This window comes from Aquila chrysaetos, chromosome 5 (assembly GCF_900496995.4).
Source record: "Aquila chrysaetos chrysaetos chromosome 5, bAquChr1.4, whole genome shotgun sequence".
NCBI lineage: Eukaryota > Metazoa > Chordata > Aves > Accipitriformes > Accipitridae > Aquila > Aquila chrysaetos.
This window is the reverse complement of record NC_044008.1, coordinates 15,122,358-15,135,408: the sequence shown is the minus strand read 5'-3', so window position 1 is coordinate 15,135,408 and position 13,051 is coordinate 15,122,358. Positions and strand designations below refer to the sequence as shown.

General features: G+C 41.4%; 1 protein-coding gene across 1 annotated transcript in view; it reads left to right on the top strand.

The window, feature by feature from the left end:
• The first annotated feature begins 6 nt into the window (after nucleotides 1–6).
• Nucleotides 7–13,051, top strand: part of SRPK2 (SRSF protein kinase 2) — a 148,701-nt gene continuing 135,656 nt past the window's right edge. Inside the window, exons 1-2 of the mRNA XM_030013305.2 lie at nucleotides 7–155; nucleotides 268–352. Coding sequence (XP_029869165.1) covers nucleotides 140–155; nucleotides 268–352 — 101 coding nt within the window. The 5' untranslated portion in view covers nucleotides 7–139. The remainder of the gene's footprint in view (nucleotides 156–267; nucleotides 353–13,051) is intronic.

Sequence of the window (13,051 nt, the reverse complement as noted above, 5' to 3'; positions counted from 1 at the left end):
GCGGCGCGGGGCGGGGGTGCCGCTGCTGCCGGCCGGTGCCCGGCGCGCGGTCGCGACTGGCGGGCGGCGGCGGGGCCGGGGCCGGGGCCGGGAGAGCCGGGGAGCGGCGCGGCCGCCCAGGAGCGTGCGGCGCGGGGCGATGAACTCGCGCAAAGGTACCGTACCGTACCGTACTGTGCCGGGCGGTGGGGTGGGAGCGGGGGCGGGGGGGGCTGCGCGGCCGCCGCCGCTCACGCCGGCTCCCGGCTGTTCTCTTCTCCCCGGCAGTGCTGGCCCTGCAGGCCCGCAGGCGGCGGCCCAAGCAGTCCGCGGCGGCCGGCAGGAGGGACAAGCACCCGCCGCCCCACAAAAAGTAAGTACGGGGACCCCCGACCCGCCGGGACGGAGCCTCTCCCCCCCCGGGACAGCTTCGTTGTCCGTCCTTCCCTCACGCTGTGCCCCCGCCGGCCCGTAATGTCTGTCGGGACAGTCCCGCGGTCCGGCCCCTCTGCTCCCGCGCAGTCCCGGCCCCGCTGCTTGCTTTCACGGGGCAGCTGCTCCCCCGCTCCCGCCGCCGGGACAGACGGCAGCTCCCCCCCGCAGAGCACGTCGTCGTCCCCCCCCCCCCGCCCTCCCCACTCCGCTCCCACCGCGCCGGGGTCGGTCCCTCCCACGGGGGGTGTCCCTAGCCCTGGCCCCGGGCTCAGCCTCCTTCGGGCAGGCCCTCCCCGTGCCGCCCGGGCTGGCCTTCCTCCTCTGTGGAAACCCGCGCCGGGCACTCCGGCCTCGCCCTGGGGATCGCTGCGGCACTCGTCTCTGAGAAATCCCTGTTTGTCGGGGATCTGCACAGCCCCCGTGTCCGTTTCGAATCACCCTCCAGTTCTCTCTCATCTTCACGGTCTTCCTTCTGTCCTTGTGCTTTCTGTTCTGAGATTTCTTTCTGGCAGCATTGTCCTATCTGTAGGCAGTCCTTTTCTTGTCCTGCTAACAGCCTGGTACTCTCATCCTGCTCTCTGCTTCCTGCTCGGTAGTGTCAGACTAATTCCCGTTCCCAGATGTGTCTAATTGTCAGCAACGCAGATACCAGTATTTTTTGTTGTTGTTGTTGTTTAAATCTCTGTTGATCTTGCAGAAATGGACAGAAGTCATGGTCTGGTGTTTCCCCCCCTGTCTTCTGCTAACCCTTCACGTTCTTGTCGCTGTCCAGTTCATATTTTCTCATTCTCACAGTACCTGTTTTCACTGAACCATGTAGGAACATTCTGCCATCTCTATAGTGTTCCCACTTTCTCTTTCCTAGGATAACGCGGCTTTGGACTCGTCCCTATTTTATTTTTTCTCCTCGTAGGATTATGTGGTTCTCTCACTAACTTTTACTGTATTTTGTTCAGTGAGACTTTATTGGTGACTCATTATGTCACCAATAGACTCTTGTCTTTGTTTTTGTTGCTTGGGGATCCAGTCTACCTGCTTTGAGACGGGGAAGCATATGTCCTGATGTTCCTCATCCCCTTCTTCTTCTAGTTGGCCAGTCTTTAGAACTGGAAAGCAGGGTATGTTGGATGGATGGATATATATGTGATGGGGTAAAGATATTGCTATGTGCTATGGCAAATGATTCAAGAGGCAAGGTCTTTTCCTTTCTGATTTCTATAGAAAGAAATAATATATCCCTGACCCTGGAGTTTTGGGTTTTTTTAGTTACAAATGATGCCGTGAAAAGCCAAAATCAGAACTCAGTAGTCAGGTGGTTTTCCATCAGGCTCAGGCTTCACAACAAATGGGCTTTTTTTCCCCTTTGAGATGCATAAAAATAATGTAGGATGAAATGCTGGTGTATTGGTCATCAGGTTTTAACGGTTAACTTTTGTTCACAACCTGTTCTGGTACTGCTGTTTCCTCCAGCATTGTATGAAAGCTGCATTGTGCTTTCAGTTGTGTGAATTTGGAGTTATTGCAATGGAAACAAATTTTATGTGCAAGGTATGTGGTCTGATTGGATTTGTTCCCTTGTTTCCAAAATCCTTTTGGAAGTCAGTTTGTAAAATTACATGGATTTGTTGTGCCACTTTGAAAACAGAAATAGGTTACGTTTTATTGTCACTCTAGGTTCAGAATTGTTTTTGTAGCTTTCAGTTAAGTCTGTTAACCACAAGGTTATTAATAAACTTCTGTTCTACTTAGATGATACAGCGTTTAATACACTTCTTAGCGGGGCTGCCTTGGGATGTCTTGCTGAATGAGTTTGTCAAAAGTTTGCTTTCACAGACACTCGGTAAGTGCAGAACTGGTACTTATGGTTGCTGAAGAAACTGGCTACTGTTAAGTCAGGGTGCACAGTCAGTAGCTGGCCATTTGCCATACTGAGTTGGCATTTCCAGATGCAATGGCAGAATCTGTTCACTTGCCTCAGGAAACAGTGGTTTTGCTGTGGTAGACAACAGAGCCATCATTTCTTTTCTATTTATGTTTTCTTTTCTTTTCAAAGCACTGTTATGCTATGGAGACCTCCTAGTCTGTTTTATGCTTCTTTGTGAAAGGGAAACTCCTTTCAAGTTTTTGGGTCTCCTTGCAAATGGCTAAATAGTTTAGGCCGCCAAAGTAAAACCAGCATTGGACATTATTTCAGAAGACAATCTCAACAAAAGTATCTGTTTTGTCCTGTTCCTAGCCTTGGTTTAAATTAAACTGCTACAGCATGTACTAGTGTATTAGAGTCATACAGTGTCTGTGATGCACATCAAATGCGCAGTAGCTGCAAATGAAAATGTTGATTTGAGGGGTGGAAATTCTATACCATAAGTTCCCTGTAGTGAACTTTTTCACTACATGAAAACCATGGCTTGGTTTTGAATCCAAAGCTGTTTGGTGGTTTGGTTTTTTTTTTTTTTATTATTTGTTTGTTTTTTTAAACTGTGGTTCTTAGGAAGACTCTTCTCTGCTGGTTCATAGCTTTATGGAGCAACTTGCATTGTTGCTGGTAACAATGTGCTTCAAAGGAACTGCAGGATTCCTCTTCTAGAATTGGCTAGGAGAGTTATATCGCATTGTAGCTTACTTGCAGGCTTTTGTTTGAAGAGTATTAAGATGATGACACAAGAAGAAATAAAAATTACAGTGCTCTTTAACGCTGAATAGCTTTTTGTCTGTTAAGACCTTAATTGCTGTAGGAGTCTGTGAGGTTGGTTCTGTAACTGCTCAGTGTTGACCCCTTAAGTCAATGATGAGAACTGGTGGAGGTGAATCCATATTTTTTGTGTAATAGGGTGGAAAGATAAGAAAGTAGAAGTTAAGTGGCTCATGTTCTGAAGAGAAAGCACTTTGTCTTGAATCAAGACTATATCTAAAATTGCATGTAATAGTAAAATCTGCTTGGTGGGGCCTTACTTTGAATTCAGTCATCCAGGCTACTGAAAAAGAATAATATCTCACTATTTTAAGATAACAGCACTTGATTTTGGTTATAATAGTTGGACCTGCATGCAGTGTGTACAAACTGCTTATGTATTTTTTGAGTTGGGCAAAAGATTAATCAAAATGGTTAATTCAGCTCCTCTGTGAATTATTTTGTCTTAGAATGGAGATCTGCATTTTGAGAGAAGTCTGTGAAATAGCGTTTTCAACAGATGCCCAAGTCTGTGTTCTGAGATCAACTTGCTTACAGATAGACAAGCCTGTTTGCTGTCCTTTACTTAGCGCTAACAGAACCCAGTTATGTAAGAGAGCCTCAGGTATGTCTACCTCTTGCATTCAGCAGAATGGTAGGCTCTTCTTCATATTCAGACTAGTACTGGCTTCAACTGGAACAAAATGGATGGTTGGACTCGATGATCTTGAAGGTCTTTTCCAACCTAAATGATTCTATGGAAATCCTATCTTGACTGTATTTCTAAGTGAATATGACAAAAAACAAGCGAATACCCAATCAGAGATATGTCATCTTCATCCAAAGTTGAAGGATAAGAGTTTTGTATGTTAAAACATCCAGATGATGATGTGTGGATGTATGGAGAGAGGATTGTGTGTTGAATACTTCAATACAAATGCATAAATCCAGATATCAAGATTGACTTTTCAAAATTAAGTTCTCTTGTAGCATAGGTTTTTTGGTTTTATCTTTAAGCAATACTTTAGAACAGGTGATAGAGACCATGCGGTACTGCTTTATAGTGGTGAAGAGTATGTATGTTAGATAACAGGGGAAGTGCCAGATTTCTATACTGTGCACTTCCAGATGACTAACTTCTTGGACCCACAGGTATTGTACAGCTATCAAGGTTCTGAATATATGACATTACTATGGAATCTTAAATGTCTGAAAATCATTCACTGGTTTTGTTTGTCACTGTTTTTCTACCACAGTGTTTTTCAGCCTCTTTCAGTAACTCTTTGAGGAGAATAAAAATACCCATCTTGCACAGTGTTACAGTGGCTTTCATTAGCTTAATTTATTTTTTTGCTTGCAAAAGTTTTGCAAACCCTCCCCAAGCTTTTTCATTAGTTTTTTTGCAAGGGTGAGAGGGTAAGGGTAGAAGTGTGTATATGTGAAATGGGCTTTTTTTTGACCACCAGTGATCTGAGGCCACAATGGGATGGATATCCCAGAGTGGATATAAATCCTAGGGTGGATATATATCCTAGGGTGGATCAGCTTAGGAAGTCCACTCAGTGTTGTTTCGGGTATTTACTCAAACTGTGATGTTGATGGGAATTGCTACTCTTGCCTTCTTTCTTAATAGCCTTTCATCTTATTGCTAAGAATATTTTAGTTGGAGCTCTATCTTCCTGTTCCTGTCAAATTTTAAGATTTCATTAAGCTACCTATACTACAGGGCTGTAACTTCCTATCTTGGTTATTTGCCCACTTAGTGTGTGTAGACTTCAGGTGCTTAACATTGTGCCGCCTTTAAGAGTACAATATACTGAAAGATTCAACTGAAAGAAAACAAAGTTGATTTTAGTTGTCTCGGTATAATACTAATAATTCTTTTGTAAAGAAGTAAATAATTGCATGTATTGAGATTACAGAAATTTAAAGAAGGTGTTGTGACATGTTTGATCTTGAATGCCTGACTCAGTCCAGTGTTCACCTTTGTAATGTGATAATAAAACACACATCAAAGACTTTTTGAGGGATCCAGTGGAATCTAGAGTAAATTTCAGTGTAAAGTAGCACATGTATTACAAAGTGTGTTCATCTTTCTGTTTAGTACCCTGTGTCATGTAGTAAGAAAACATCCTGCAGCTCTAAAAAACTTAATTTCTGAAATGGGAATGGCTCCAGAATTTCTAATACTCTGTAGAGGTCTACTTGCAGATTTGTATAATGAAAGTAGTTATTGTCATGTAAGTGTCAGGACATCTATTATCAAAGAATTATCCGCTCATACAAATTTGCCAAGGTTCATGTCTTTTTCATAGAACAGAATCATAGAACGGCCCAGGTTGGAAGTGACCTTGAAAGATCATCTGGTCCAACCTTTTGTGGGAAAGGGAGCCTAGATGAGATTGTCTAGCACCTTGTCCAGCCGTGTCTTGAAAACCTCTACTGTGGGGACTCCACCATGTCCCTGGGGATGTTGTTCTTGTGATTGATTGTTCTCACTGTAAAAAATTACTTTCTTGTATCAAGATGAAACCTTTCCCAGTGCAACTTGTACCCGTTGCCCCTTGTCCTTTCTGTGTGGCTCCTTGTGAAAAGAGACTCATCTTCTTTATAGCCACCACTTAAGTACTGGAATACTGTGATAAGGTCCCCCCGAGGGGGGTGGTCTCCAGCCCTTTGATCATCTTCATGGCCCTCCTTTGGACCCTCTCCAGTCTGTCCATGTATTTTTTGAACTGTGGGGACCAGAACTGGACACAGTACTCCAGGTGTGACCTGAGAAGTGCCAAGTAGAGTGGGATGATTACATCTCTACCTCTGCGAGTAATGCCCCTGTGGATGCAGCCCAGGATTTGATTTGCCTTCATTGCTGTGGTGTAGTGCTGACTTGTGTTCAGCTTTGTTGTCCACCAGGATCCTCCAGGTCCCTGTCAGCAAGGCTGGTCCCCAGCCATGCACATCCTCGCCTGTACTGGTCTCCTTGGTTATGTCAGGTTTTGAACAGGCAATGAATAGAGATGCCGTCCTGGGACCTTAATTTCATTTGTAATAATTTTATTTTATGAAATAACATTGGGTTTAGTATAATGGTGGTTTTATTAAGGAAAATACCCTGGTTTGGCACAGTTACATTAAACAAGAGTGCGTTAGTGGGGGAGGGAAAATGACTGCATTTCGTGTTTCAGATCATAGTGAGATGAGCTGTTGGGGTGTAATGTTCATGATGATGGGGCCCTTGTTCTGCAGTGCGTTTTTATTTTTTTAACTCTTTTATTTACTGTAACTACAGGGTAGGATGGTAATAAATTTTGTGGACAAGGCTTGGACATGGGTTTTGAAATATACACATCTCTTCCTTTTGTTCTCAAGAAGATGACAGACTGTAGAAGCTATCGACTTTTTTTTTTTAAACTATAATTTGAAGGTGTATATGACAATCTTTACTGCATAAATAGTTTTGATATTTTTCCAGTTTGATAAAGACTGGACCAAATAAAATTATTTTTAGTTTTGGACAACTTCATTGAATTTGCATATGTTAACATGAAGGAAAGAATTCCTTTATTACTTGGCTTCTTGATGGTGTCCTAAATATGCTTGGTGACCATTTCAATGATTTAGTGTGTGTGAAAAAAAGATTGGAAGTTATGCACACAATCCTTCTTGATGGCCACAGGTTATCTAGACTTAGGGCAAAAGTAAAACCTGGAGAGAAGCCTGTTCTCATGGCTATGCTAAATACTCAACTTTTTGATTCCTGCCTTACAGCATGAATCTTCTCAGGTAAAATTTGTGATCAGTCTCAAGCATTTTCTGGAGCAGTAGGAGTTGTAGAAGTAAATGTGTCTAGCTAAGCTAGAAATTCCATTAAAGAAATAGAAATGTCAGACAATGAGAACATTATATCAGAACATTGTATCAGATTAAACTCTCTCTATTTCCTCATTTGGAGGATGACTGCTGGTCCTGTTGAGGAGCAGACACAAGTCAATTAAAAGTCAATAATTTGAATGTAGGAGAGTAAAAGAGTCCAGGGCTTCAGTTGCCTTGAGCTATTGTCAATGCTTAGTTTGCAGTTTTCTAAAATGGAAGGGAGAATTCTGTAGTTAGAGGTCAATTATATTTTCCTATCCCTGAGGAAAAAATTTAGTATCTGTATTGTTCTTGTTGCAGCAATAAAGGTCAGAGCTGTCTAGGTACAATATCTGTATCTTAAATTCTGATATTAAAATCAATTATTTACTAATTTTCAAACTGTACTAAAATTATATTGTTCTTATATTCATGGTTCTAAAGAAAATTCTCTCTTGGGACATCTCTTTTTTTCTTTGCATTGATCTGTTTCTTCTAGTCTCCCCTCTCACCCCAGTGATTTCTCTGTTTAATAGTTGTACTTGTCTCCCACTGGCTACCCTCCTGCTGTTGCTCACCTATATGTGATGTTACTCCTTCATAGACTGAGACATATATGTCTGTATAAAACCATTATAGAAGAGGTTCTCAGGTAGTTGCATGGAGCCTGGAGATGGGTATGATGGAAGTGCTGTTTCTGTGACAGGTTGCCTGAAAGGTTGCTGTGAGGGGAGCAAACGCATGACTGAGCTGTATTTTCAGGAGAGAAGGTACAGTCAGTAGAGCAGAGTGACTCCTCCCTCTTCCAGAGTGCTTAGGAAAGAAACAACTCCGAATTCCTTTCCAGGACCTTCAGAAGGTTAGGCTTTGGTTGGGGCTTGTTCTGCTGAGCGGTGGGCAGTTAGGCGGGCTGGGCCCGCTCTGTTGTGCTATGTGGGACTGACTGCAGAAGGCGTTAAGGCAGCTGGTTTTATTCCTTTCTCCTGCCAGAGTCTGAGTACCCAGTGGTCACTTATCACCTTTGGTGAGGGACAGTTGGGCGGTTTGAGATCATGTATGCTGTAGAAACAAAACAGTAAAACAATGAATCCTAGAAGAAAATAAGGCATAAGTTATTAAAATCCAAGTAGAAAGTAATTAAAAGAATCCCAGTTAAGTGCAGCTAAGGCTGTAGTTAAGTAAGGTACATAGCAAGATAACTTTATTTAAACCAGATCTTTTAAATGGCTATTTTAATGTTTGAAAGCTAATTAAAAATATTTTAAAATAAATTGTGCTTCTGTATAAATTGTGGTTTATATTCGTGCTCACATTACATGGTTCACATCTTACCATCTCAAAAAAGATGATGTAGAACTAGAAATTTCTCAAAGAAGGAGGTGGTAAAGGTGATTGAGGATATTGGACAGCTTCATTTATGACTAGTCCTTTTCAGATATGTAAAGGTGGTTAAGGAGCATTTTGGCATGCCTGAAAAATCATTACTGGTATTGAAAGGGAAGAATGAATAGCAACCTTTTTTCATTACAAAACAATGGTTGAAAAGAGTGACTTTAATGCAAAAGAGGATACTTTTTTTTGTACAGTACAAACGGCAGAATGTGGCTTTGCAATAAGTTGTAGAGGCCAAATTATAGATGGGTTTAAGAAGGATAAGACTGGACACTAGAACCATCAGTAGTTTTTAAGTATACTACTGTCAGTGCAATTTGACTTACCAAGCCAGTATCTGCTGAAGCCCTGTCATGTAAGTTTGTCCTCATATAGAGTGATCCACTTGTATACTCATCTTTAAATGTGTGTTTCTGGCACCTAGTGGTATAATACTGGCCTAGGTATGTATTTGATCTAAATTAGTGTGGCAGCTCTTAAATTTTTAAGGCCACCTCAGTAGATCACTTGCAACATCTGATAGTATGCGTAAGCCTGACAGTATCTGTGAGGCTAGATCCAAATGGGGCTTGAGTGATGTAATGTGTGGCACTCCTATACCTGGCTCAGGAAGGAGCTGTGAAACTCTACAGTGAATCAGCAGAGGTGTGTGTTTGAGAAGAGCTTTCATAAACCCAAGAACAGTAAGGTAATGACGAAGGGGTGAGGAGGCATGCCAGGAGTGCAAAATACTGAAGGAATGGGCATGCCTGAAATGCTACTTTTCCTGTAGACTTTGATGCCATCTGCAGGTCTGAGTTTGATGCCAAAATGAGCCTGGGATTTAAAGTCGTGAATCTAAGAATTTGGGTCATTTTCTCTGTTCATGTGAACAACTAGCTTTGTTTCAAAGTTTTAGTTCTCATGCTTATGTAGTAGCTCAATAATTCACTCACCTGTGAAATAAGAGTTAGATGCCTGAGGAATTTCAAGCTTATTATTTCAACCTGCCATGTACAAGTGTCAATCACAGGATTATAGGCCGTGCCAGGCTTTGGTGTGTAAGGGACAGCCAGTAGCCTTACATCTCTTCTGCGGAATAATCAAGAGCAACAGACTGATGGTGTTGGAAGACAGGTGATCAAAAGGGAAGTGTTGCTATCAAGTTTCACTAATACACAGGTATCAGCATGCTGGTTGACTGTGGCCAAGTAACTCTGAGTTACAAAGCAAACACGTGGTGATTTGGTCAGAATGAGGCTATTTGGGTTACTAAATGATTTTGCTTTTTAGCATAGCAGTCACAATTCAGCATTTTTATGAAAGAGGGGGCCCTGAGGAGATCAAAGGCTTAAACTTTCTTTCAAGTTCCCTTTCCTGGTGTCACAAAGCACAGTATGACAGATCCTTGTTGCCAGAATCTGTTCCCAGGTGAATGTTTTAAAGTTTTAGCAGTGTCAGGGAAACTTGGAAAAGGCCAGGAGCTTCATGATACTGTTATGAGTTCTAGCTCAAAAGAATAGGAATCATCTTTACAGATAATAGTATCTGAAAAACAAATTTTACTTTTGTTTTGTTTTCTTTTTTTTTTTTTTTTTTTTTTTGGTAGTCTGTTGCTTGGGGTGACCTGTTTTGTATATTAGTAACACAGTGTTCCAGCACATGTTGGTGTCCAAGTCCATGATACTGGTCCTAGACATTTAATCAAATTCTACTCAAATGCTATTAGAGCATTGCCTCTATTTTTTTAATGTCAATTTGAGATTTTAATTTTTTTTGTTTGTTTCCCAGAAATGTTTGCTATATAGCAACTTTTAAGTCTCGGACTGTGTCAACAATGTTGAAAAGATGACCCACAGCAATTTTTGTAGTTGCTTCCAGCACTATGCATTTTACAGAGTCGCTCTTTAATCAGGGAGGGACAAGCAGTCCTAGGAACTGGGAGCTTTGTGATGAACTCTGTATTGTTGTTGTGGGCAGACATAATCTGGGCACGCCTGCCACTCAAGGCTCTTGGAGAAGCTGGATGTGAAAACACAATGTGTGAATCTCAAGTTGACTTAAAATGTGAGACAGAGCTATAAAGAGCTAGGCTGAGGCTACCACTGTATTTCAGCTCACCAGATACCTGTTAGGTAACTACTTTGATCTTTAGTATGGACCAGTTACTTTTAAGTATTGCATTCTCACTGCTAATCCAAGTTGTTTAGTAAATCCAGCATCTAGAAACTAGGTTAAAACTATTTATTCAATAGACAATACCTATTTTTCCCCAGTTGTCTAAAACAAGTATTGTTGAGAATTGATTAGTTTATCGAAAAATGTTGCAACAAAGCTGGCAAACTTTCTGCATATTCTATAGGAAACATGGTGCAGAAAATCAACTTATTTCTCCTGTTCTTATTATTGAGTAATAGAATAACTGTATTCTCTAATGTTTATTTCTGAAGCCAGAAAAATCAGTTTTGTGTAATGAGAATATTTGTCTTGGGAATAAAGATGTTACTCTTTTAAAGTGATCATTTGGATCTAATTTTGTGTTTCCAAAATGACTTTCACTAGCTTGTGTCTCACAGGGTGCCATATCTTGCCCTGATTGTAGCATTATGAAAACTTAACATACAGTGTAAGTAGACCAGACTCCTTTCTCCTCCACTTGTACCTTCTCTGTGATAGCTACTGGTCTTAACCCTTGCTCTGTGCTTTGCCAGGCTGGTGAAAACAGTAGTTTTAATAGCTGCAACTAAAAGGAACGTTAAAATAAACCACAACTGAATATGTATATTGGAGCAAAAACGCTTACAGATTTATTCTGAGACTTCCGCTGTTTTCATTACAGTTTTTCCCATACGTCAGTGCCTGATGTCCAGAATTCATATTATAGATCACTGGTGATTATCTGAGAATGTAGTTTAGATAGTAGAATTGGGAAAGATCAATGGATTAAATTTATTTTGGGGATAATATTTCATTCAACCAAATGCTTTGTTTTAATTTCCATTTGTTATTTGAAATAAACACCCTTTTATGGAAAGCTTCATCTATCTCAGGAGGATTCATGGGAGAGAACGTGAGAATCTAAGACTAATCAGATCAATGGTAAGTCTAGTTTTAACACACACATTGCTGACCATTATGGCTGAATGTGACAAGCTGTAAACTCAGTATGGTTTGAAACTACTAGGTGAATTTGATAGAGAAATTTTGGTTGGTAATTTGATCCTTCATTCATTCTGGTAAATTAGATGTTCTCTTTCCCTGCTAGTCTGTTGGAAGGTTTGACCAGCAGTTGCACATCTGACTTGTGGGCTTTGCCGCTTCTCTTCTGCTACTTTTTCAGTGTCACAATCCCCAGATGTTGCTGACTTATTTTTGAGAAAATGCATATCCTATACTTGATATTTTGTAGTTGATTGGTTGTCATGGTTTAACCCCAGCTAGCAACTAAGCACCATGGAGCCGCTCACTCACCTCCCTCACGGTGGGATGGGGGTGAGAATCAGAAGGGTAAAAGTGAGAAAAACTCATGGGCTGAGATAGTTTAATGGGTAAAGCAAAAGCCGCGCATGCAAACAAAGCAAAGCAAGGAATTCATTTGCCGCTTCCCATGGGCAGGCAGGTGTTCAGCCATCTCCAGGAAAGCAGGGTTCCATCACGTTAAGTAACGGTGACTTGGGAAGACAAACGCCATCACTCTAAACGTCCCCCCCTTCCTTCTTCTTCCCCCAGCTTTATACGCTGAGCATGACGTCCTATGGTCTGGAATATCCCTTGGGTTGGTTGGGGTCAGCTGTCCCGGCTGTGTCCCCTCCCAACTGCTTGTGCCCCCCCAGCCTCCTTGCTGGTGGGGTGGGGTGAGAAGCGGAAAAGCCCTTGGCTCTGGGTAAGCACTGCTCAGCAGTAACGAAAACATCCCTGTGTTATCAACACTGTTTTCAGCACAAATCCAAAACATAGCCCCGTACTAGCTACTGTGAAGAAAATTAACTCCATCCCAGCCAAAACCAGTGCATTGGTATAGGTAATAAATAATGGTTATGTAGGTGTATGTAGATAAAATACCACCTTTACATAAGAAACTTAATTTGGGAGTCTTTAAATGGCATTTAAACTCAGTACATAAAGTTTCTTAACACTCTACAAAGGTAATAGTCTAATAGCAGGGATGAAGTGTGTAATCTCTTAGTGTTTCAGAAGAGGCTGAAAACAGCAAAGTAGAAAAATTGGTCCCCTCTCACTTCTTTGCCTAGTAATACCACCTTTCTTCATGGATTTGCTTTTGTGGTGTTCTTATCAAAGCATGACAATGTTATAAGCAAGTGAAATAAAAAGGAGCAAGCTGCCTTGTTTCTGTTTTAAGATGATATGGTTTCCTTCAAGCTGAATTACCATAGATAATGTGAAATTAAAAGCATCTTCACCCCATTTCCCAGCATAGAATTTAATTTTTGCTTTTATCAACAGCAATGGAAAGCAGCAAAGCCCAGATTTGCTGCCAATAAATGTATACCTAGAATATCAGAATGAAAAGTGAGTGAGTGTATAATGACATTTCCTTATCTAAGGAGATATACGTTAATATGGTGGGGGGTATTTGGAGGAAGGAAAAAGAAGACAGGGCAGAGGCTGAGTAAGGGGACCATTACTTTAGCAGAAAAGTGAAAGTCTGATTTACAATGTAGAATTTCACTGATGGGGAAAAAAAATGTGTATGCACTCCAGTTGGTGTGAGCAAACACCGAA